A 20,510-nucleotide genomic window follows, 5' to 3' on the forward strand; every position below is an offset into this window, starting at 1 on the left:
GGCACAGCTCAGAGCGGAGCGAACGGCAGCCTCAGGCACAATGCTGACTCCCCGTGCCCTCCCTGGTCACTCCTTCCCCCGGGTAGCTTGCCCACATGGACAGTGAGCTCGGTTGTCCAGCCGAGGCCAAGGATCTGGACAGAGGACGACGACAAGCATGCGGACTGCGGGTGCCACACGATCCTGTTTGGGTACCAGAGGGGTGGGGACTGCCTGCCACTTCTCAGTAGGGCCCCAGGCTGGCCAGGCAGCCGGTCCTTCAATAAGCGTCCCGCCCCTTGCTGGCTCCAGTCGCCCTTTCCACGTCACCGCTGAGACCCTTCCTTGGAGAGGAAGCTAGGGCCGGCTGGGGCGCCCGTGTCCATTGCTCTCGGGAGGGTCCAGTACTGGCCCCTCATGCTGCCGCGCGACTCCAGGAAGCCCTCGCTGAATTCCACCTCTGCTTGGCTGCCCACTGACACCCAGTAGAGCGACCGGTGCCCGCCGCGGAAGGTGAAGGTCCTCAGGCTGTGGGTGTCCCGGATCTGGGGAGCAGGCCACACGTGAAATCAGCAGGGCCTGAGTCAGAACCCACTGAGTCACAGGGGTCTGGCTTGGTGTCTGGTTAGGGGTCTCATACAAGGCTCCTCCGTGGGGGTTACTGAGACGCAGAGAGCTGGGATCTGAGGTCAGGCCAGCCATTCCCAGGCCCAGGCTGCGGCCTCCCTGGGAAGGGTGGTTCTCCCAGAAGCACCAAGTTAAGCCGGGCTAGAAATAACACATCCACCTGGCTTCACTGGCCCTCTGGTCTATTTCTCTCCTGTCCACTTGAGTCCACCCACCCGGGTGAAATCCAGCTACTGAAAGCCCTATGAGGGTGTACAGCTCTGCTCCCCACACGTGGGTCACTTACCCACTGGGAGCTAGGATAAACTCTTTTGGGGTATTCGACAAACACTGGGGGGAGACACCCATCTCCTGGTCATCACTACTGGCTGTGACATGGTCACTGGTCTGAAATGAACTCAAGGGTCCACTAGCCCAGCCTATCCCCATCCCCAGGGTCAACTGTGTCAGCCTCCCAGCAAATCCACCCCTTTTGCCTGTCCCTGCCCTGGTGGCCTCACCGAGATGTAACCGGGGTTGCCCCACTGGGTCGCTGTGCCCATGTTGGTGATCAGAGCGTGGATGGCCATCCGGGCCTGTGGGGCCACATTGATGAAGATCCGGCAGCCCCCAGCACTTCTCCCATCGGGACCCGGCAAGGGGCTGACAAATTCACCCCGGGGCCCGAACAGCTGCATGTCACATCCTGTGGGGAAACGGGGCATGCAGTGGGCGTGGCCACCTCAGGGACACAGGGCTCACCGATGAGGGGGCCTGAGGCCAAGGCAGCCCACAGTCAAGGAAGCCCCCAATGATCCCTGCTCAGCCCCTTTCACCATGCACTCTTTGCCCCTCCCCCTCCTTGGGACAGAGAGATTGACCCTTCCGAGCCCTCGATGCTGTCATGTGTACCAACGGGGTACTGTCCAGCCGCAGTCGTGGGGGCCTCCTGCATTCAGGGGGTGGCATCTGGCCCCGAAAAGGCTGTCCCTTTGTGGCACCTGGGGAGCCTTGGTCCCTCTTGGCTGGAGACACTACCAGGCGAGGCAGGGCCAGGGCCAAGCGGAGTACCATCAAAGGAGGTACAAGTGGGGCAGGTACACACACGTGTACATGCACGTGCAAAGGTGCACACACACACAGCTCTGCAAGGAGTCACGAGGAGCAGAAGGAGGGGTGAAGGGCAGCGGTGTGCTGAAGCCAGTCACCTTGGAGAAGGAGTTCAGTGCCACGCAGCCTAGAGTCCTGCTGCCGGGCCCAGGGAGCAGGCAGCCGGCAAGGAGATGACCGACACTGTCCATCCTCCCAACTGATTGGCCTCAGAGAGGGAGGGACACGGCACACACCCGGGTCTCACCCCTCCCTCCAGGAGCCCCCAGCCCAGCCCACTGCCTGGCGGATGGCCGTACCTCGGTGGGGCAGGTGTGGGGCCAGCCGGCCGTGGTAGCGCAGCACCACGCCGACCCCCGGCTGATGGCGGCGCTGCCTCACCAGCAGTGTGTTGCCTCGGGAGCTGACAAGGGTCCCAGCCAAGTTCCTGCACAGCTTCCTCCATGTGAGCCTGCTCCACAGCAGCACCAGGTCCCCTGTGAAGTCACCACCCATGAGAGCCACAGGGCTGGGTTCACGTCCCCACGGGCCTTCAGGCCCAGGGCATGAGGGGCATTCCCTCCCTGCCTCTGTTTCCCCATCGGTAGAATGGGAGTCATTACACCCCAATCACGAGATGGCCATGGGGAGGGCTGGGGGCACCACCGTGGGACCTGGATGTACCAGCACTGCAGTTCAGGGAGCTTGCCAGCACATGCAGGGTGACCACCTCTCCCAGGGGCCGCCCTATGGACACCACACAGTCCCCCGGCCCTGGGCCTCGCAGGTCAATGGTTCCTCCTGGCTCCAGGAGCTGCTGTCCACAGACACCTGGTGGGAGGGGGCACTCTTAGGAGGACTGGGTCCATGGTAGGGTTATGCATCCCCTGAAAGGGCCCCCAGGGCCAGCAGTAAGGGTCAGCACACAGCTCTGCACAGGGCAGAGCTACAGACCTGGGTCAGGCCCTGTCACTTCAGCCCTGGCTTGGGGACTTTCTTTAGATAAAAGCACATGCTGTGGCCACAAGGGAGCCCCACGCTGCCACCCCCTTCCAGGAGCTGGTCCCCGCTTCCCTGGGGGGAGATGCTTCTGCCAGCCCATCCTGCAGGGAGTGCCAGTGGGAAGGCGGGAATAGGAACTTAACTAGACTCAGCAGGGTTTTCCCGAGCATGGGCCAGGGGCCCCTGAGGCCAGGGCGCAGGGGAGGGGAGGTGGGCCTGTGCCACGGGCAGCTCTGGAGCAGCTCCTGCGGGAGCAGCTGTGGTCCGGTCGGCCGTGGTCACTTTGGAGGGTGCTGGGCTGGACGTCCCCTGCCCTCCACAGGGTCCTGCCCAGCAGCTCCGCACCATCACTGGCTTGGGCAGGTGCTGGCACAAGTGGGCAGACACGGGCATCTCGGGGCCGAGACAGGCATCCCACCGACGCTGGATCCCATTCCCACAGGAGACAGAGCACTGGGCAGGGGCGGGCAGAATGGGTGACCCCACTGCTGTGCACCCACCACTGCCCATGAGCGGGGTGGAGTTTGCACAGCTTGGGCTGAGGGCAACTGAGAGAGGAGCCAGGTTCAGAGAGGTCACCTGGAGAGGGGGCAGGGCTCAAACCAGTCTCCAACCTGCACATGCCAGGCCTCTCTGCCTTGGCCACCCTAGAAGGGCAACTAGACTCCCCCCACCCATCCCTGTGGCCTAAACTAACCCCTGTCTCTGCACTCCCCCTCACCTAGCCCTGCAGCCTGACCTGACCACCACCACCACCCCACCCCACCCCTGCCCCACCGTCCCTGATTCCCCTCACCTGTCCCTGCGGCCTGTCCTGAACTCCTTCACGTATCCCTGCCCCCTCACCTGTCCCTGCTTGACAGCTCCAATGATGCCAACTCAGGAGGATCCCCCCACACCCCCGTTTTATGCTCTTCCCAACAGCACTCACTCATCACCCCTACACTGTAGCACCTGCTTCTTGGTGGTACCCTGAGAACCCGCACTCCTTTCTGCCCCCACAGGCCCATCGCACCCTGAGTCTGCAGACGGGGAAGAGCCACATCAAGCCCTGCCCCCAGCCCAGGCCTGGAAGCACCGAGTTGCCTGGGTCCCCCAAGGGAGGCTCTGGGTCGGCGGTGGGGGCATACAACCCCACAGGGATAGGCCCAGGGTCCCCTGAATCAAAGCCCAAGGCACCCCCAGCCCCATAGGAAGAACGCCCCTAGGGGTTGGCTCACCTGCATCCAGGTGCTGACCTGCCACCGGTAGGCACAGTCGGCCAGCAGACAGGGCACAATGGATGGCGGCCGTTCTAGGCCCACACAGGCCTCCGGGCCCAGCTCAGTCTCGTGGCCCTGGTCCAGCTGCACGCAGGCCACTGAGCGCTGGGCAGAGCCGAGGCCACAGCTGGCGGAGCACGGTCCCGGTGACAGCACTCGCCACCTGTGGGCAGACGGGACTCAGGGTGCCTGGCCTCACCCAGCCCTCACTTGTCTGCCAAGACCTCCCACAGCCAGGTCCTGGGCTGACCCCTCGGTGAGCAGAAGACTGCATCAAACCTGTTTCCCAGGTTCCAGGAGGGAAAACCGAGGCCAGGAGATGGGAAGTAGTGGGGAAAGCCAGGGCCAGGAGGGTTCCAGGGGGCGGGGCACTTGGCCTCAGTTTGGCCTAGCTTCACTCAGAGAGCCGCCAGTGGCCCCTGGCTCCCCTACAGGTCACCCAGCATAGCAAAGAGGTGTGCCCTTTCCACCCACAGAAACAGGCTGGTGCTCTCGGGCCAGACCCCTCCCTCCCAGCATCATCCTGCCCCGACTCACCGCGCTGGGCACGGGGCAGCCTGGCACACCTCCCGCTGGCTCCCGGGCCTGTCCTCCGGGGCACACCACTCTTCTGGGACCACCGTGCCTCGGGTAGCTTCCCTGCACACAGAATGTAGCTCTCGCAGGCCTAGGGAGGAAGCAGAAGTCCCGCACCCAGAGGGGGCCTCTGTGGGCTGCCTGGCTCACCCCAGAGGGTCCACAGGTAGAGCCATGCTGGGGGTGCGAGGCCTGGTCCTGCCTTTTACCCACAAGCGACACTAGCCACGTGACTTAACCTCTCTGGCCTCAGGTTCTCCCATAACGGAGCCGATGCTGCATTTGCAAAGGACCTCCTGCTTGGTGAAGCAGAGGGTCCCCCAGAGGAAGACTCTCTCTGAGATGGGTGGACCCAGCGGCGACAGCAATGGGCTCAGGCGGGGCTGTGAGGCCGGCAGACCCGGGCAGGGCTTCGTTCTGTGGTGCACGGCGTCACTGTGGGTCAGAATCAACCAGCCCGCACATAACCAGCGCTGTGGCGACCGGGTCAGCGGTTCTCAACCTGTGGGTCTCGATCCATTTGGGGGTCAAACAACCTTTTCACAGGGGTCGCCCGATTCATACCAGTAGCAAAATGATGTGATGAAGTAGCAACGAAAATAATGTTATGGTTGGGGGTCCCCACCACATGAAAAACTGTCTGAAAGGGTCACGGCGTGAGGAAGGTTGAGAACCTCTGCTCTAGATGAAGGGCTCTTTGTGTCTCTCAGGACTGGCTTCTCTCTCCCTCAGAGGGTCCCCAAGGGACATCGGACCCCAGCCCTGTGCACGCGGAGGTTTCACTGAGTGAGGGGCTGGGTTGTGACCGAAGGATCGGCTGTGGTAGATCGATGACGCGCCTGCAGATGTGCCGGCATCCTAGCCCCTGTGCACCTGGCCCGGTGGCATCTCAGTGAGGTGCTGGGCTGCTAACCACAGGGGCAACTTGGTCAGCAGTTCGAAGCCACAGCCGCTCCACAGGGGAGAGAGGAGGCTTCCTACTCCCCCGAAGAGCGACAGCCTTGGAAATCCACAGGGCAGCTCTGCCCTGTCCTGCAGGGTCGCTGTGAGTCGGGGTCGCCTCGACGGCAGGGAGGTTTGGGGAGAGTGTGTCTGTGGCTGGGGTCCCTACTGGGAGGAGGGTCTTCTCTGAGGGTGTGTCTGAAGCCCCCTCTCTTCTGAGTCCTAACAAGGAGCCAGCCCCAAACGGGGCAGAGGCAGGTGGCAAGTGAACAGAGGGAGGGACACAGGAACACCGCACTCAGAGGCCGGGAGAGCACGGACCTTCCCCAGAGCCGACGGAGAACGAGCCTTCCCCCAGAGGAGCTGGTCCTGGAGTCAGACTTGGTGAAAAAATAAATGTGTGTGCATTAAAGCTCCCCCACCCCCTGAGACTTCTGTTCCAGCAGCAGGAGGGAACTGAGCCCGGCGAGGAGCTCAGAGGTAAGTGTGGAGCCCACAGGCTCAGTATCACCTGGCTGTACCTTTCCTGCCTTCCGATCAGTCAGTCAGCACGTTTCAAAAGGCTCCCGGGCTCTTGGCCCCAGCCTCCTTGTGTAAAATTTTACACCCGCTGAGCTGCAAACCCTGCCCTGCAGGGTCACGGTGAGTCCAAATGGGGCGAGGGCTGTGGGTTTGGGAGGTGGCGTAGGCTTCTACTTTGTTCCTGGCTTACTTTTACTGGAAGCTGCATGGACTCCTAGTGCCCCGGGCATGCCAGCAGGCCAGGCCTCTCTTTTGAGGTTCCCCAGTGTACTCAAACCTCAGCCTTCTAGCTTAACTATTTATACACACCACCCCCACCACCCCCAGGATTGATGGGTTTACTGGGAGCTGCCGCCACTGCTTTCTGGACAGGATCCTTTAGGGCATCTGACCCTGGAGGCGCCTCACCTTGGCCACAGGAGACGGAGCAGGGCCCACCCAGGGGCATCCACACATGTGCAGCGAAAGCCTGGGGCCTGGCACTGCCCAGAGAGGGCAGAGTGGCCTCTGGAGGAGAGGTGGTAGCCAGCTGCAGGGGCAACAACTAGCTGTGGATCTCCAGGTGCCACACACCCAGCCCCCACCCTCAGCAGTCCATCTTTCCACAGATCTCAGTGACCCGTCCCAGTACTTGGGTGGGGGTAGGGGGGAACGTTGACATTCTGGAAAGACCCTGCCCTCCCAGCAGAGGGTCTCAGCATGCCTGCCCCCCACTTTGTGGACTGCTCATGCAGATGAGCATACAAGCAGCTGTGCAAGGCAGAGGGGAGCGTCCGGCCCAGGAACCAACCCCACCAGCCTGGAGCGCGGTGGCCAACTACAGGCCTCTGCAGCCGGACCCAGCGGCAGGAGGGCACTGGACATCCCATTTCAAGGCCTCAGATCAACATCCTGGGTAGCTGCTCCCTGCCCTGGACAGACGGAGACCCAGGGTGCCTGGCCACTTCACCCCAGAGCACTCACGTGGCCCCATTCCCTGTGACACGTGCCCTCTGTGCAGGGTGCCACTGTGGGTGCTGCCCCTCCTGTGGAGCAAGGTGCAGCTGCCGCCTCACTCTGCTGGCCTTCTGTCCCCAGGACACAGGTCTGATTGCTCACAGCTGGGCGTGGCGCCTCTGTCCTGCAGACAGCACAGGGTCAGCGGGACCTGCTACTGCCATCGGCCCAGGTGTGGGGGCGAAGGACCTGCTCCCCAACATCTGAGAGCCCCGAGGGGTCCATGGGGATCTTTCCCTGGAGGCTGGCTGAGTGCCCTGTCAGACATCGTGTTTCCACAGGTCCCCTCTGTGGGGCGTCTGCCCCCTCCTACCATCCAGGGGTGAAGGCAGACCTCCACCCAGGCCACCAGTGCCGCACACACAGTGCAGGTGCACCAGGAGGGGTCCCCAGCTCAGGGGAGATGGGGGTCACCTTGTGAGATACCCCAGAGGTGGTGCTGCTTGGAGGATTAGAGAGCTTGGAGGGGAGTCTTGGAAGAGGACACTGGGGGTAAAGGAGACACGGGAGGTGATGGAGACACTGAGGGTGAGGGGAACTCTGGGAATGAGGGGGACTCTGGGGGTAAGGGGGACTTGGGGGTCAGGGGAAATCTGGAGGTGAGGGGGATTCTGGGAGTGAGAGGGTCTCTGGGGTGAGGGGGGTGAGGGGGATTCTGGGGATGAGAAGGACTCTGGAGGTGAGGCGGGCAGGTGGTTGTGTCCAGCCAATAGAGATTGCCCTGCCCTGAGCCTGGCACCAGGCTCTCCAGGTGTCCTATGTGCCTGGCTCAGGTGCCAGACCCTGGTGTGGTGCACAGGTGCACACCTGGAGGCCGCTCACCCTGCAGCGTCCCAGTGAGGTAGCCTGACGCTGCTCTCAGGCACCTGGTGGCGGATGGTGGCCAGGCCGTTCATCCCTCCTCCGCGCCCACCACTTCCCCCGCAGGCAGCCCACCACCACCTCCACCTCACCCTGAGAGGCTCAGCTCACAGCCACCACCATGCAGGTGGGGGCTCAAACTGCCGCCCCCAGGCCAGCCTCCAGCCGCTTGTCCTCAACTGGGGGGACGTGGGCAGAATCCGCCTCGCAGGTTCCCGGATGCAAAGAGATCCGAGCAGAACCTGGCAGCCTAGAGCCAGGCCCCATACTGACCCCACCCCTGAGACCCCTGAAGTCATGCCCAGCACACACCTGGAGGGGCAAGGTGCGGGGGCGCAGTGCTCCAGTCTTGCTGGCGGCTTGGGGCTCCCATGGCACCGAGCAGCCGCCACCCACTCGTGGTGGACCTGGTCCTGACAGCGGAAGGTCAGCCAGCGCCTCCCTGGGAGGTGAGAGTGGGGTTCGGCTGTGTCCAGCGGGGGCCCCTGCACTGCAGGCCAGCTCTTCCCCGGCCTCACCTGCCCCACAGCTCACCGAGCAGGACCCCAGCACGGCAGCCCACGCCGTTGCCGGCAGCTGCTTCGGCTGGAAATAGCTGAAGGTGATGTCAGGGCGGGCGAGGCTGCCGTACTCATCCCCGTAGCGCCTGTAAACCTGCACGGAGGTGGACAGAGGGGCTCAAGCTTGTTCACAGGCGTTGCCTTCTGACTTCACATTTGGGGTGGAGGTCGTTTCTCAGTACCCTTTCAAGTTCTAGAATTTGCTTGGACAATTCTTGGGACCCGGGCAGGCATATGGACCCAGCCTGATGACAAGAGCTGACAAGGAGGTCAGGGAGGACCCCGGGGTGGACACACACCATCTGCCAAGCATCAGAGTCCACCACTGCCAGGACTCTCTGGAGCTCCCGTGCCCACAGCGTCTCTTGGGGTCTCATGACAGAGGCGAGCTGGGTTCACACACGGGAGTGAACTCAACCTCCAACCCTCCTTCTCCTCAGAGACCCACCGACATCAGAGCGCGGAGGGGGTGTCTTTCTGTCCTGGCCTGAGTCACCTCCTTACCATAAACACTCAGAGGTGGCCCAGATGCCCCAGGGATGGCAGATCTCCAGTCTAGAAATCCCCAGGGGATTCCCCGCCCCCCCAGACCCGAGGTCAAAGACCCAATTCTTTGGGTGAGGAAAGAGAGGTGCTTCAAGCAGCATCAGGGGTGGGGAGGGACACAGTCCCATGGGGTCACAGGGCAGGGCAGGAGGGGCTGGACCTGAGCACGTTGGGAGCCAGTCCCCCTTCACTGGGGGACTGGTCTTTCTTCCCAGCCCCTCTAGCTGGATTTGAACTGCCAAATTTCAGTGACTGTCCAAGTGTGGGGGCCGAGTCCCCAGCCCGGGCGCTCCTCCACACTGAGTGGCCTCGCCATGCAGAGCCACAGGGAGGACGGTCACCTGGACCTCGATGTCCTCCTGGACAGGCCCCTGGATGCGGAGCTCCTCCTGATGTGGAAGCTGCTCATCCGTGAGGACCACGCGGTAGGAGAGGCGGCTGTCCTCCAGGACCGAGGGGTGGGTGGTGCTGGGAGAGATGCTGCTGTTCCCAGCTATGATGTACCGCCCTCCGATCCTCACGGCTGGGGGCGGGGCGGGGGCAGGAATCCTGAGGCCCTCCGGCTGACAACCGAGTGTTTTAAACCCCCCATCGCCCAAGGCTGGGCTCCTGCAGGACCCCCTTGGCAGACGAGGTCCTGCGTGGAGGGAGGCCGCCAAGCCCCACCCTCCCTGGAGCAGGACCCTCCCGGCCTCGGCCTCTTGGTCTGGTGGTCTCTCCCTTGGGGACACCCTCCACCATGTGCACACGGAAAGCACTCTCTGGAGCCTGAGGACCCTGGGGGTCTGTTTCCCCTCACCAGGGGACAGGCCATCAGGAGCCGACAGGCAGCTAGCTTGGGGACACAGGGAGCCTGGGGTCAGCTCCCACATCTCGGATGGAAAGGTTGGGGCAGTAGACCTTCGGGGACGAAAGGCTGACAGTGGGTCCTCTGTCAACTCACCTAGGTGGGTGAAGAGCGGCCTGTGGTTGGCGATGTAGACGCTGGTCAAGTTGGGGGTGACCGTGAGGAAGGTCATGTACTCTGGAAGGGATGGAAGAGGGGCGGGTGGGGGACCCGGGTGGGTGGGGGACCCCAGGTCACAGCCGTCCAAAGGAAGCAGACACACTGACAGCCAGTGTGCAGAAGGCTGCCTGCTAGGAGGTGCAGCCAGGTCAGGTCACCGGGCCATCAAGCCTGACCACAGGGCCACCCTGCCCCCAGGGTCCACATCCTCCACAGCAGGCAGTGAGCATAGTCGCCTGGGGGCCTGGGGGCGGTGAGCCTCTTGTCCCCACAGTCAGTGATGCTCCAAGGCTTCTGTGAGGCATTGAAAGGAGGAGCCTGGCTGTTGACCCACTACTGCCACGATTGCTGGAGCGGTGAGGACGCTGGCCAGCCTGAGACCCACACCATCTGGTACACTAGCTTCACAGAGGATCGTGACCGAGCCCCAGGACTGAGTCAAGGCCAAGTCCGAGTGCACGGTGGGAAGGGGCAGGATGGAGAGGCATTGTGAAGCTTGTCAGGCCGGGTGCCCCAGGCTTCGGTCAGCTCCCCTGAGTCTCCGGCTGGGTGGGTCGATGAGTACCCCTGTACCCCAAGGGAGCCCCCTACCTCTGGCTCTTCCAGCTGAGAAAGACCCGTTCTGTGGAGTGCATGAGCTGTTGTCCCCTCCACACACCTGGCACACGTCCCACACCTGCCCGGAGTCCAGCCTGCCGTCACAACCCATCATCTGTGCCAAGGGCAGGATTGAGTGAGGGCAGCCGCTCCTGCCCCCTGGGCCCCCCCACTCTGCCGTCTACCAAGAGACTGGAATGACACCCCTGAGGCCACCATGAAGCTGTCCACCCTCAGTTGAGTCCAGGCTGGACCCAGGCCCCAATGACACAGCACAACACACTTACCCTGCAGCTGCCGGACAGGCATAAGCTAAGGGTCCCATCCTCCCGAGCACTGCTGGGCACACAGCGGGTCCCGTCCACAAAGCTGTGTCCACGGCTCACTATGAAGCTCTGCCCCACAGCCCGGCACATGTGTCTGCACAGAGTGTCCCCTGGGGAGCAAAGAGAAGGGGCCCTAGTGGAGGCGGGGGACAGTGGCCAGGCTGGGAGTCCCTCTAGGACCCTGGCCGGCCCTGCCAGCACCCTCTGTCCAGCTTCGCCCTGGTGGCACTGTCGGGTGAGCAAAAGACTCCTAACCACAAGTTTGGTGGTTCTAACCCACCAGCCGCACTGCGGGAGAAGAATAGGCTATCTGCTCTCGTCTGACTGACAACCTGGGAAACTGGCTGTAGAGTTTCTAGGAGCCACCAGATCCCCTTGCCGGCAGTGGGTTGGGTTTAGTGAATAATAACCGTCATTATAATGTACTGGCCTTTGCCCTGGTGGCAGAGTAGTTACGTGTTGGGCTGCTAACCACAAAGCCAGCAGTTCAAGACCATCAGCCTCTCCATGGGAGGAACACGAGACTTCCTACTTCCCTAAAGAGTTAGTCTTGAAAACCCACTGGGGTGGCTCTGCCCTGGTCCTAGAGGGTCGCTGTGGGTCAGAACCGACCGGGTGGCAGGGAGTTTGGATTTCGGTTTGGGGGAGCTGCTGTCATGTCATGTCATGAGTCCATTTCAGCCCCTGGGGACCCCCTGAGTACAGAGGAGAGCCGCCCCCGAGGGCTGCCCAGGCCGGGGCCTCTCAGACGGCCCAGGGAAACTGTACTCTGTCCTGCAGGCCTGCAGTGAGTCGCACCAACTGGCTCCAGGGTTGCGGGGTAACTGTCAGCTCAGGCCAAGCCTGTGTCGCCTCCACACATCCTTCCAAGGAGACTGGCTGCGCCTATCCCAGTCTGCAGGTGGAGACATGGGGGACCCTGGGGCGGAAGCCCTTGGCCTGACCTGGCAGTTAGGGGTGGGCTGGAATTTGATTCTAGGTCTGCCTCTGAGCAGCTCCATACCGAAGCATCAACAATGTCTACCCCGAGGGTCTCCCACCCCAGTCACCTTGGCTGTACTTCTCAGCTGAGCCCCAGCGGTAGAAGGAGGCACCACCCGCGGAGAGGAGCAGCGGTTGGTGGTCAGTCTGGGTGCACTGTTCGGACATGAACGCCAGCTGGCTGGTCCCACAGGCCTGGGGAAGGGAGGAAAGGGTGAGGACAGGAGAGGGACCTTGGAGGAGGGTCCAGGAGCATAGCACCAGGAGACTCCCAGGAGGACCCTGCAGCTCCGGGCCCAATGAGACATTGCAGCACCGTCAGTGAGGGACAACTGTCTCTGTCGTCGGGCCACAGACTTTTCTGAGTCTGCCTGTGGAAGCGCAATCACTGGGGCAAATTGGGGGCCGGAGCGTTAACCCCTGTTTTCTGTCGGCCTGACCCCCTAGGTTTCCTGATGGATCCTTAGACGGCAAGATGATTTATCGTAGGGTCTTTACCAGCTGAGGAATCCTGGTAGTGCAGTGGGTTACACATCAGGCTGCTTACCACAAGTTCAGCAGTTTGAAACCCCCAGCCCCTCCAAGGGAGAAAGATGAGGCTTCCTGCTCCCAGAAAGAGCTCCAGCCTCGGAAACGCACAGAGGCAGGTCTACTCTGTCCTGTAGGGTCGGGGTGAGTTTAGATCTGAGTTATCATCCCTTTGGGGAATGTTTCCGTTTATGTTAATGCAGGTTCATCCCTTTCCGCTCTGTTCGGTGAGGTGGGGATAGGAGAGGGGCTAAGCCATACGGAGCTCTCCTTGGAGCCCAGGAACAGAGCTGAAAAGAGACAAACCCACCCTCACCCCCACCCTGGAGCTGGCAGGAAGAAAGGCCACCTGAGCCGGCACCCTAGCCTATGGGACAGTGGTCCCCGTCTCCTGTCTGTACTGACAGCCCAAGAGCAGAGGGGCAGGGACACACCTGACCATGGAAAAGGGACCTTCCTGGGCTGCAGTAATGGGCGGGCTGGAGTGGGCAGTGAGGGGTGTCTCTATGAACAGTGCTTGCTGAGCTGCACCCCCTCCCCTGGGTCTTCAGGGGGCAGGCAGCACTATGGGGGGAGGTGGTATACATAGGGGTGGTCTTAATGGTGCTCCCTTCACTCAGGAGCATCAGGGGGAGCCACCAGTCGGCCCCCTGGGTCTGCAGCCCCTCTAGGAGCGGCTCCGCCCCCAGCCCGCCCCTCGCAGACCTACCTGAGTGTTGCACAGCTCGGCCTGCAGATCGGCCCCTGGGCACGCACGCCCTCCAAAGGCGGGTCTGGAAATGCCCAGGAAGGGTGAGAGGGCCTCCTGAGGCCAGAGTGAGGCGTGGGGCTGCCACCCCCAACCCCCACACCTGCAGGTACCTGGGGTTGTTGCACAGCCGCTTCCTGGTGACCACACCTCCTCCGCAGGAGCGGGAGCAAGGACTGGGGGGGCCCCAGCTGGACCAGTGTCCGTGCACGGCAGGCATGGGGGGCAGCTCAGCCAGCGAATAACAGTGCCCCCGGGAGCACCACTGGAAAGAAGGGGCAGCTGGGCACACACAGCCCCCAACATCCCCCCACCAGCTGCACCCCTCCCCTCCAGAGGCTTCTGACAAGCAGAGTGCTGCCATCCCAGTCATGGGATCCACAGGATGAGGCTGCTGGGAGGGGGCAGCAGGTGCTCACATGCGTGCACACACACTATGCACACGCACACATATACAGGCTCACACAGACACATGTGCACACAGGCAACATACATGTGCCCCCAACACACATGCATGGGCATGTCCACACGTGTCCACACATGCAGGGCACACACAAGTCCTCCTTCCAGGGCTCAGGGAGGCCAGACAAGGGACTTATTGGCCTGCCTGTCCTGGGTGCTAGGGGCACCCCCTCTCTGCAGGGTACTAGATTCAGAGATGGGGATCCACCCCCCACCCTCCAGGGGCACACACACCTGAGCTGGCCTTCCAGTCTGTTAGGTTCAGTGGAGAGCTGGCCACATGGCTCCAGACTGTCCTTCCTGTCTCTCACACCAGAGGGGACCAGGTAGGACAGGTAACTGCTACCAGTCCGCCCCTATAGCCATGCTCCCCCTGCTCTGCAGCCTGAGGACGACCAGACTGGGGGTGCTGTGTGCAAAGACATACATACACACATGCACACTACACCTGCACCTGCACAAACATGCACACTACACCGGCACATACACACACACACACACCTGCACATGCACACACCTGCATACTACACTTGCACACACCTGCACATGCACACGCATGTACTCTGCACATGAACGCACATGCACACCACACTGGCACATACATACATGCACCTGCACACACACCTGCATACTACACTTGCACACACCTGCACACGCACACATATGTACTCTGCACATGCCCGCACATGCACAGCACACACGGTCACGTGCTTGAGTGCAGCAGCCTATTTGCACACACATGGGCACACACACCATTTTCCATCCCAGCCTCTGACCTTGTCCAGCCCACACTCTGTCCCATCCAGGAGGGGGACAAGCAGGCGGCTGCAGCTGCTGTGGTCCAGGGGGTCGGTGTGGCAGGAAAGAGCTTGGCACACATCCTGAGGGGGGACAGGAACCAGCTGAAGGACCATCTGCCCGGGACACTTTGTCCCTCCCAGGCCAAGGACACCGGGTCCATGCACTGCTCTGTGGGATAGGGAGGCCACAGGGCCACCCCCAAGCAGGGGGACAGTGTCAGGGCACATCGTTTCCTGGTCCCTGAAAATGTTTCAGTCTCTGTCAAGTCAGAAGAAAACAAAAAGGTCAAAGAACATGTTCTACTACAAAATATAAGTTTATTTGTACTTCTTCTAGATTAGTGGTTCTCAACCTTCCTCATGCCACGACCCTTTAATAGTTCCTCATGGTGTGACACCCTAACCAAAAAAGTATTTTCATTGCTACTTCATTACTGTAAATTTGCTACTGTTGTGAATCGGACGACCCCCGTGAAAGGGCCGTTCAACCCCCCAAAGGGGTCTCGACCCACAGGTTGAGAACCGCTGTCCTAGATGCACATGACAATTGCCTGTAGATTATACACATACAAAAGGAGCGTTTTAAATGTGCTTGTTGTCGCTGAAGGGTCCAGAGTGTTCCAGCGCAGCCTCGGAGGCAGACTGTCCTGCGGGCGGGCCGGCGCACACGCCCTGGGCAGATTCTCCGGACTCGCTGCCCGTCAGAGCAGGAGCTACCGGCCGCGGGCAGCAGGGGCCGCGCGGGGCGACTCACTCACCAGGTGCTCCCGGGCGAAGGTGCAGGCCACAGCGCTGCGGCCGAAGGCCACGCGGCATTGCTCGTCCGCGCTGTAGTAGAGGCCGGGCGGGGCGTGCAGCGGGCGTCCAGCGGGCTCGGGCAGTGGCCGCGGCGGGTCCCACAGGCAGCGCGCCCGCCCTGCGCTGCGACACGGGCCCACTCAGTCCCTGCGTTGGTGGGTGAGGCCGAGGAAGGGCGCGGAGGTGCGCGCAGACGGACGTGAGGGGAGCCCGCCGGCGTACACCCGCAGAGCGGGGTGCGCGTGGGGCGGATGGAGCGTGGGCAGGGAAGGGGACTTGGCCCTTGGATGGGGGCCTCTTGGCAGGCGCTGCGAGGCCGGCAGCGGGCACTGGCTCTGCCAGGGGCGGAGGGTGGGATGGAGGGCGGGGTGGGGGAGGTAAGGATGCTGGGGTTGGGGCGCTCGCCTAAGCTGGGTGGAGGCTCTGGGGCGGCACGCTGTGGAGCCCGGTGAGATGGGATGAGGGTGGAACCCTGCGCTACCTGAGTAGGTGTCTCAGCTGCTGGCGGCTGCAGGCGGACCAGGGGTGACCTGCTCGGGCCAGGGTCCCTCCTTCCGCCCCCATCACGTGGCCGCTCGCCTCGCAGTCGCCACCCTGCGCGCCGTCGTGGTCCAAGCCGAGACTGCAGGCAGGGGCTGCTGAGCGTTGCGGCGCCGAACCCCAGCCATGTCGTACCCCAGCCCAGGGGGCTGGAGCTCACAGCGACCCTGCCTCAGTTTCCCTGCCTCGAGAGAGGGTGGGCAGGAAGGCCTCTCCCCCTTAGGTCTATCAACACCAAGAGCCTTCGTGAACGCGCTTTGTAAGGAACCCACGGAGCTGGGGAGGTCGGCAGTGCCACGGGGTCCCTGGGGGAGAGGCTCAGGAAGGGATGGTCTGGGCACCCAGTCCTCACCAGACCCAGTGTCCAGAGGGGGCTCTGCCTCCTGTGGTGACTTCAGAGGACAAAGTAGGGCTGCCCAGACCATCCTCAAGACTGTCCCCTCCACAAGAGGCTGCACCTTTCTCCCGCCTCTTGAAGGTGTGTTCAAACAGCCCACCTTTCCAGCAGGCCAGCACTTAACCACAGTGCCACCAGGGCAAGCCCACGTTGCAGTATGAAATGTGGGCAGAGTGTCCAGTGTTGAGCGTGTTTACTGCCGACTGAATTTCTTTCTCTGAATTTGCTACAAAACTTACTCTCTTGGTGCTGTGGCTGCCGGTTGTTTTGTTTTGTTTAAGAAGTAATGCGTTTCTTCGAAACTCCAAACCTAACTCACCGCCATTGGCTCGGTTCCGAGCCTGCAGGACAGAGTAGAACTGCCCCGTGCGTTTCTGAGACTGCGGCCTTTACCGGAGCTGATGGCCTCCTCTCTCACCCGCAGAGCTGCTAGGTGTGAGTGAGCTGCTGGCTTCGCCCCAGCTGGCAGCCCTGTGCTACCCGCCTGCGCCCCGGCTCCCTAATGTTCTCTGCTTGTCGTGTCTCTTGTCAGTGCTCTGCAGTGGAGAACTGGCCGCTTCCTCTGCCCCCTCCTCCCCTCCACCCCACTGGAATCAAGGCAGGGCCCGCTGGCCCGTTGTGTCCTGTCATGGCCTGTCATGCCCTCCTGGGAGCCGGGATCAGTACCTTAACCAGAGCTCAGGGACAGCCGGTGGAGCCACGTACCTGTGCCCAATTTCATGGGCAATGGTCACCCCCAGGTCGAAGCCAGTGTCCTCGGTGATCAGGCAGCTCCAGGAGGAGGAACATACACCCCCAAGTTGAGTGACACCCCGAACCTGCCGGTCCCCATCAGGCAACTCCAGGTCAAACCTTGGGAGAGAAGACACTCAGGGCAGGGCTGGGGCCTCCCTCCCCACTGGCTCGCCAACAGCCCGGGCAGCTCGTACCTGGTGATGTAGAGGACCAGGTCGGCATGCGCCGGGTCCGAGTCATCTGTGGGGTGGATGGTTTTGCTCCAATCACAGACGCTAAGCAGGGACGAGGTGATGTTGGCTGTGATGTTTGGAGCATCCTGGGGCATCAGGAGCAGAGCCTCACTCACAGGACCCCAGCGGAGTGCAGGGTGACCCAGGAGGACCTCGGCACTATCCCATGCCACAGATGAGGAGACAGAGGCCCTGAGTGTGTGAGCCTGCACTAAGGCTGCAACCCACATCAGTCTGACCAGCCCTGCAGGGTCCACCTGGGGTCCACGATGCCTAGTTGCTGACCAAACGTGGCTAGCGGCTGTTCCATACTACAATCCGGAGCAATGGATGTAAGGCCCTTCATGATGTAACCTGGTACAGTGTGATGTGAGCACTTTCCATGACGTAATCTGGAGCAATGTGATATAAGCACCGTCCATCATGTAAGCCAGTACAGTGTGATGTAAGCACGTGCCATGATGTAATGTGGTCGATCAATCCATGACAGAGTCTGTCTCTGGACCCTAACTCACTAGATGCTTAGCGGAACCTCTTCCTCTCTCCATCCTGCCTTGTCCCCACTGCCTGACTGTGGGTCTTGGGAGGAGAGCCAGGGCATGTCTCCAGCCTGCTGCCTGGCCTGCAGGTTTGGGACCTGCAGCCTCCACAATGCTACAAACCAATCCCTGGAAGCCAGTCTCTCTGACCTTCTCACCGGCTCTGTCTCTCTCTCTCAAGAGCCCTGACTGAGCCCCCTGCTCTTAACCACGCTGCCTCTGCAGCAGCCCCCCGAAGGGAGGTGGAGTGGAGCCAGGGGGCTTCTGGTGGCTCTGGGCCTCAGACTCGATGCAGGCCTACCTGGGACTCTGTCAGGATGGTCATCTTCAGCAGGTGCACTCGGAGCTGAGCCCCCAGGGACGGGTCCCGCAGGAGTTCTGAGCCCTACACAAGGATAGAAGGGAGAGGTGGCCTATGGGGACAATGTGGGGTGGGGGTGGCCGCATGCAGTGGGAGTGGGAGTGGACGCCCAGATAGGAGCCAGTGGCAGACTCAGACATCTGCAGGGCTCGGGAAGGCAGACAAGCCTGGCAAGAAGTAATGCAATGGCCGTCAGTCTAGAACGTTCCATCCCAAGACTGGTTTTCTCTCAGCCATGCTCCTTCCTCCACACCTTTCCCTCCCTCCCCAGTGGGTGAAAATCTCACGCCCCCGGGGCGCTTGCTCCCCTCCAACCTTTCCCAGTGCCTCCCACTCCAGCTTTCCTGGTGTGTACGCTGACCGAGAGTGGCAGCTGGTCTCTCAAGACTGCCCGGGGCTGCAGGGAGCTCAGGGCCCTTTGCACCAGAGGCTGAGCGGCTGTGGGTGAACTGCACAGCTGTGGGGAGGGGTCCCAGGAGTGAGGGGAGGCGGGAGGAGACCTCGCCTCCCTGCTCCGGAGGCTCTGAGCCCCAGCTGAGCCCTGCTCCAGGTTCCACCCTCTTTGGGGGCCATGGGTCTCACTGGTGTTCCCTCAAGGTCCTTGCAGACAGTCCACTGGCCAGATGTTGACCCGGGGTGGGGGGCACTCACAATGTTGAGGTTGGTGAGCACGTAGCGTTCTGTGTCCTCCTGGTGGGCCTGGTGGACGTCGGGGCCCACAGCCACCAGCAGCTCCAGATGCAGCACACTCTCCATAGCCCGGGTCTGTCCACCTGCCGGGGGCAGAGTGAGGGCTGGGAGCACAGTCTGGGCCCCTCTGCTGGCCTCTCTGTCGTCCTGGGCGCCTGGCATGGAGGCAGGATACCCTCACTTTGTAGGAACAGGGCTGGGTGCATCAGGGTCCCCCATCCCTGGAGGAGCTGCATAGCTGGGTCAGGGCCGGCGGGGAGGGTGTGGGGAGGAGTGTTCTCAGACAATCCCCAGGCCCACAGCTCCAAGTAACTGAGATTCTCAGGGACCCAGACTAGGGAGCCATTTCTCAAGTGGGGCGTCTGCTCTCTACCCAGGCTGCGTGTCTGCCCTGATCTGCCCCTCACCCACATGTCCCCTGTTCTGGGCACGGACACATCTCCAGGCTGCCGAGGGGCCAGGGTTGTCTCAGGCAATCCAGAGGAGGGGACTGGGGATGACCCCGCTCCAATCTCACCCCTGACAGAAGGAATAAATATTTACATCCTCGGCCAGAACCCATGGGCCCCAGCACTGAACCATCCCCGGGAAGCCTGGAGAAGAACCCAGCGCGGGATCAGCTGCTCGACCCTTATCAACTTGGCAGGAAGTAACCGACTTAATTACCAGAGCTCCCACCAGGCCCTTGGAGCCCGGCCAGGAGCCTGACCCTGAAAATGCCTGACCAGTGGGCTCAGAACGCCAACAAGTCTCCAGTTCACCCCCTGGCCTCTGCCCCCAGGGCTGGGAAACTCCCCTTGTAGGATGACATCCTGAAAGTACCTTTAACGGATGATCGCGGGCCCAAGGGGGAGGCCACTTCCTCTGGCTCCAGAGCCTGAAGAAACCCCTGCAAAACCAAGGGACGGAGGTGGGGGGGCTGGAGGGGCAGGGGGCAGGGGGCAGATGGGGGAGCGAGCAGGCCCCTACAGGTAGAAGGCGGGAAGACGTACTGGCCTGGCCCTCCAACAGGACTGACAGACCCTAAAGCCTCCCTGGTCAACTGAAGGAACTCGCCCACCCCCGGGGGACCCACTTGGGCACCCAGCCCCCGCACTCCTGTAAAGCACCTACCTGCTGCCCCTGTAAGGAGCCCCCGCAGCGCAGGAGGAGGAGGGCAGCTGCCACCAGGCCCCCCAGGCTGGCCTGGAGGAGAGAGGGCCGTGCCCCCCAGCGAGGCAGCCCCCACATCTCAGGAAAGGCCCTCCACCAGGGCAGCGTGCGCTGGGCAGTGTGAGGGCTGGACGGAGACACAGCCCACTGGGCTGGGCGGGACCCTCAGACGGACAGCAGGGCTCTCGGGAGCCTCCTGGTGGCTGCTGGCCCAGCACATCCAGCCCCTCTGGCGCCCACTGGGGCTGGCTCCTGAATGCTCCTCCACATGGGGCACTCCAACCTGGTTGGAGGTGTCCAGAGACAGCTTCATCAATGGGCACATGGCCAGTGAGGTAGGGGGGACCCGTAGTCCGGGATAGGACTGGGCCGGCTCCTTGAGGTCCCAGCTGACCTGTCTAATCAAAACCCAAACACCAAACTCACTGCCCTCCGGTCTCACAGCAAACATATGGGAGCAAACACCTGAAGAGGAGCGGCTGATGGTTTCGAACTGCTGACCTTGAGGTTAGCAGCTCAACACATAACCACTACACCATCAGGACTCAAAGGGGGGAATAAAGACCAACCCCGTGGCCTTCAGGCCACTGAGTGGTGGCAGCCCCACGTGTGTCCCTGCAGGATCACACCAAAGCCGATCCACAGGTCTTTCTTACCCAGGGACCACATGGTGGGT

At 62.0% G+C, this 20,510-nt stretch overlaps 1 protein-coding gene across 1 annotated transcript; it reads right to left on the minus strand.

Annotated features, from left to right (window-relative positions):
* Positions 1–182: 182 nt before the first annotated feature.
* On the minus strand, positions 183–20,159 carry ADAMTS13 (ADAM metallopeptidase with thrombospondin type 1 motif 13). The gene is made up of 27 exons (XM_075558849.1): positions 19,983–20,159; positions 19,796–19,867; positions 19,505–19,571; positions 18,644–18,765; positions 17,933–18,016; positions 17,054–17,178; positions 16,830–16,976; positions 15,669–15,809; positions 15,148–15,310; positions 14,366–14,470; positions 13,241–13,392; positions 13,089–13,152; positions 11,920–12,046; positions 10,832–10,980; positions 10,539–10,659; positions 9,885–9,965; positions 9,283–9,464; positions 8,354–8,489; positions 8,148–8,277; positions 7,782–7,840; positions 4,476–4,605; positions 3,897–4,101; positions 2,820–3,129; positions 2,359–2,505; positions 1,995–2,171; positions 1,107–1,291; positions 183–524 (listed from the first exon to the last, which is right to left on the minus strand). The coding sequence occupies exons 1-27, from the start codon at positions 20,157–20,159 to the stop codon at positions 306–308; spliced, it is 3,777 nt and encodes a 1,258-aa protein (XP_075414964.1). The 3' UTR covers positions 183–305.
* Between the last annotated feature and the right edge of the window lie 351 nt (positions 20,160–20,510).

This window comes from Tenrec ecaudatus, chromosome 10, assembly GCF_050624435.1.
Source record: "Tenrec ecaudatus isolate mTenEca1 chromosome 10, mTenEca1.hap1, whole genome shotgun sequence".
NCBI lineage: Eukaryota > Metazoa > Chordata > Mammalia > Afrosoricida > Tenrecidae > Tenrec > Tenrec ecaudatus.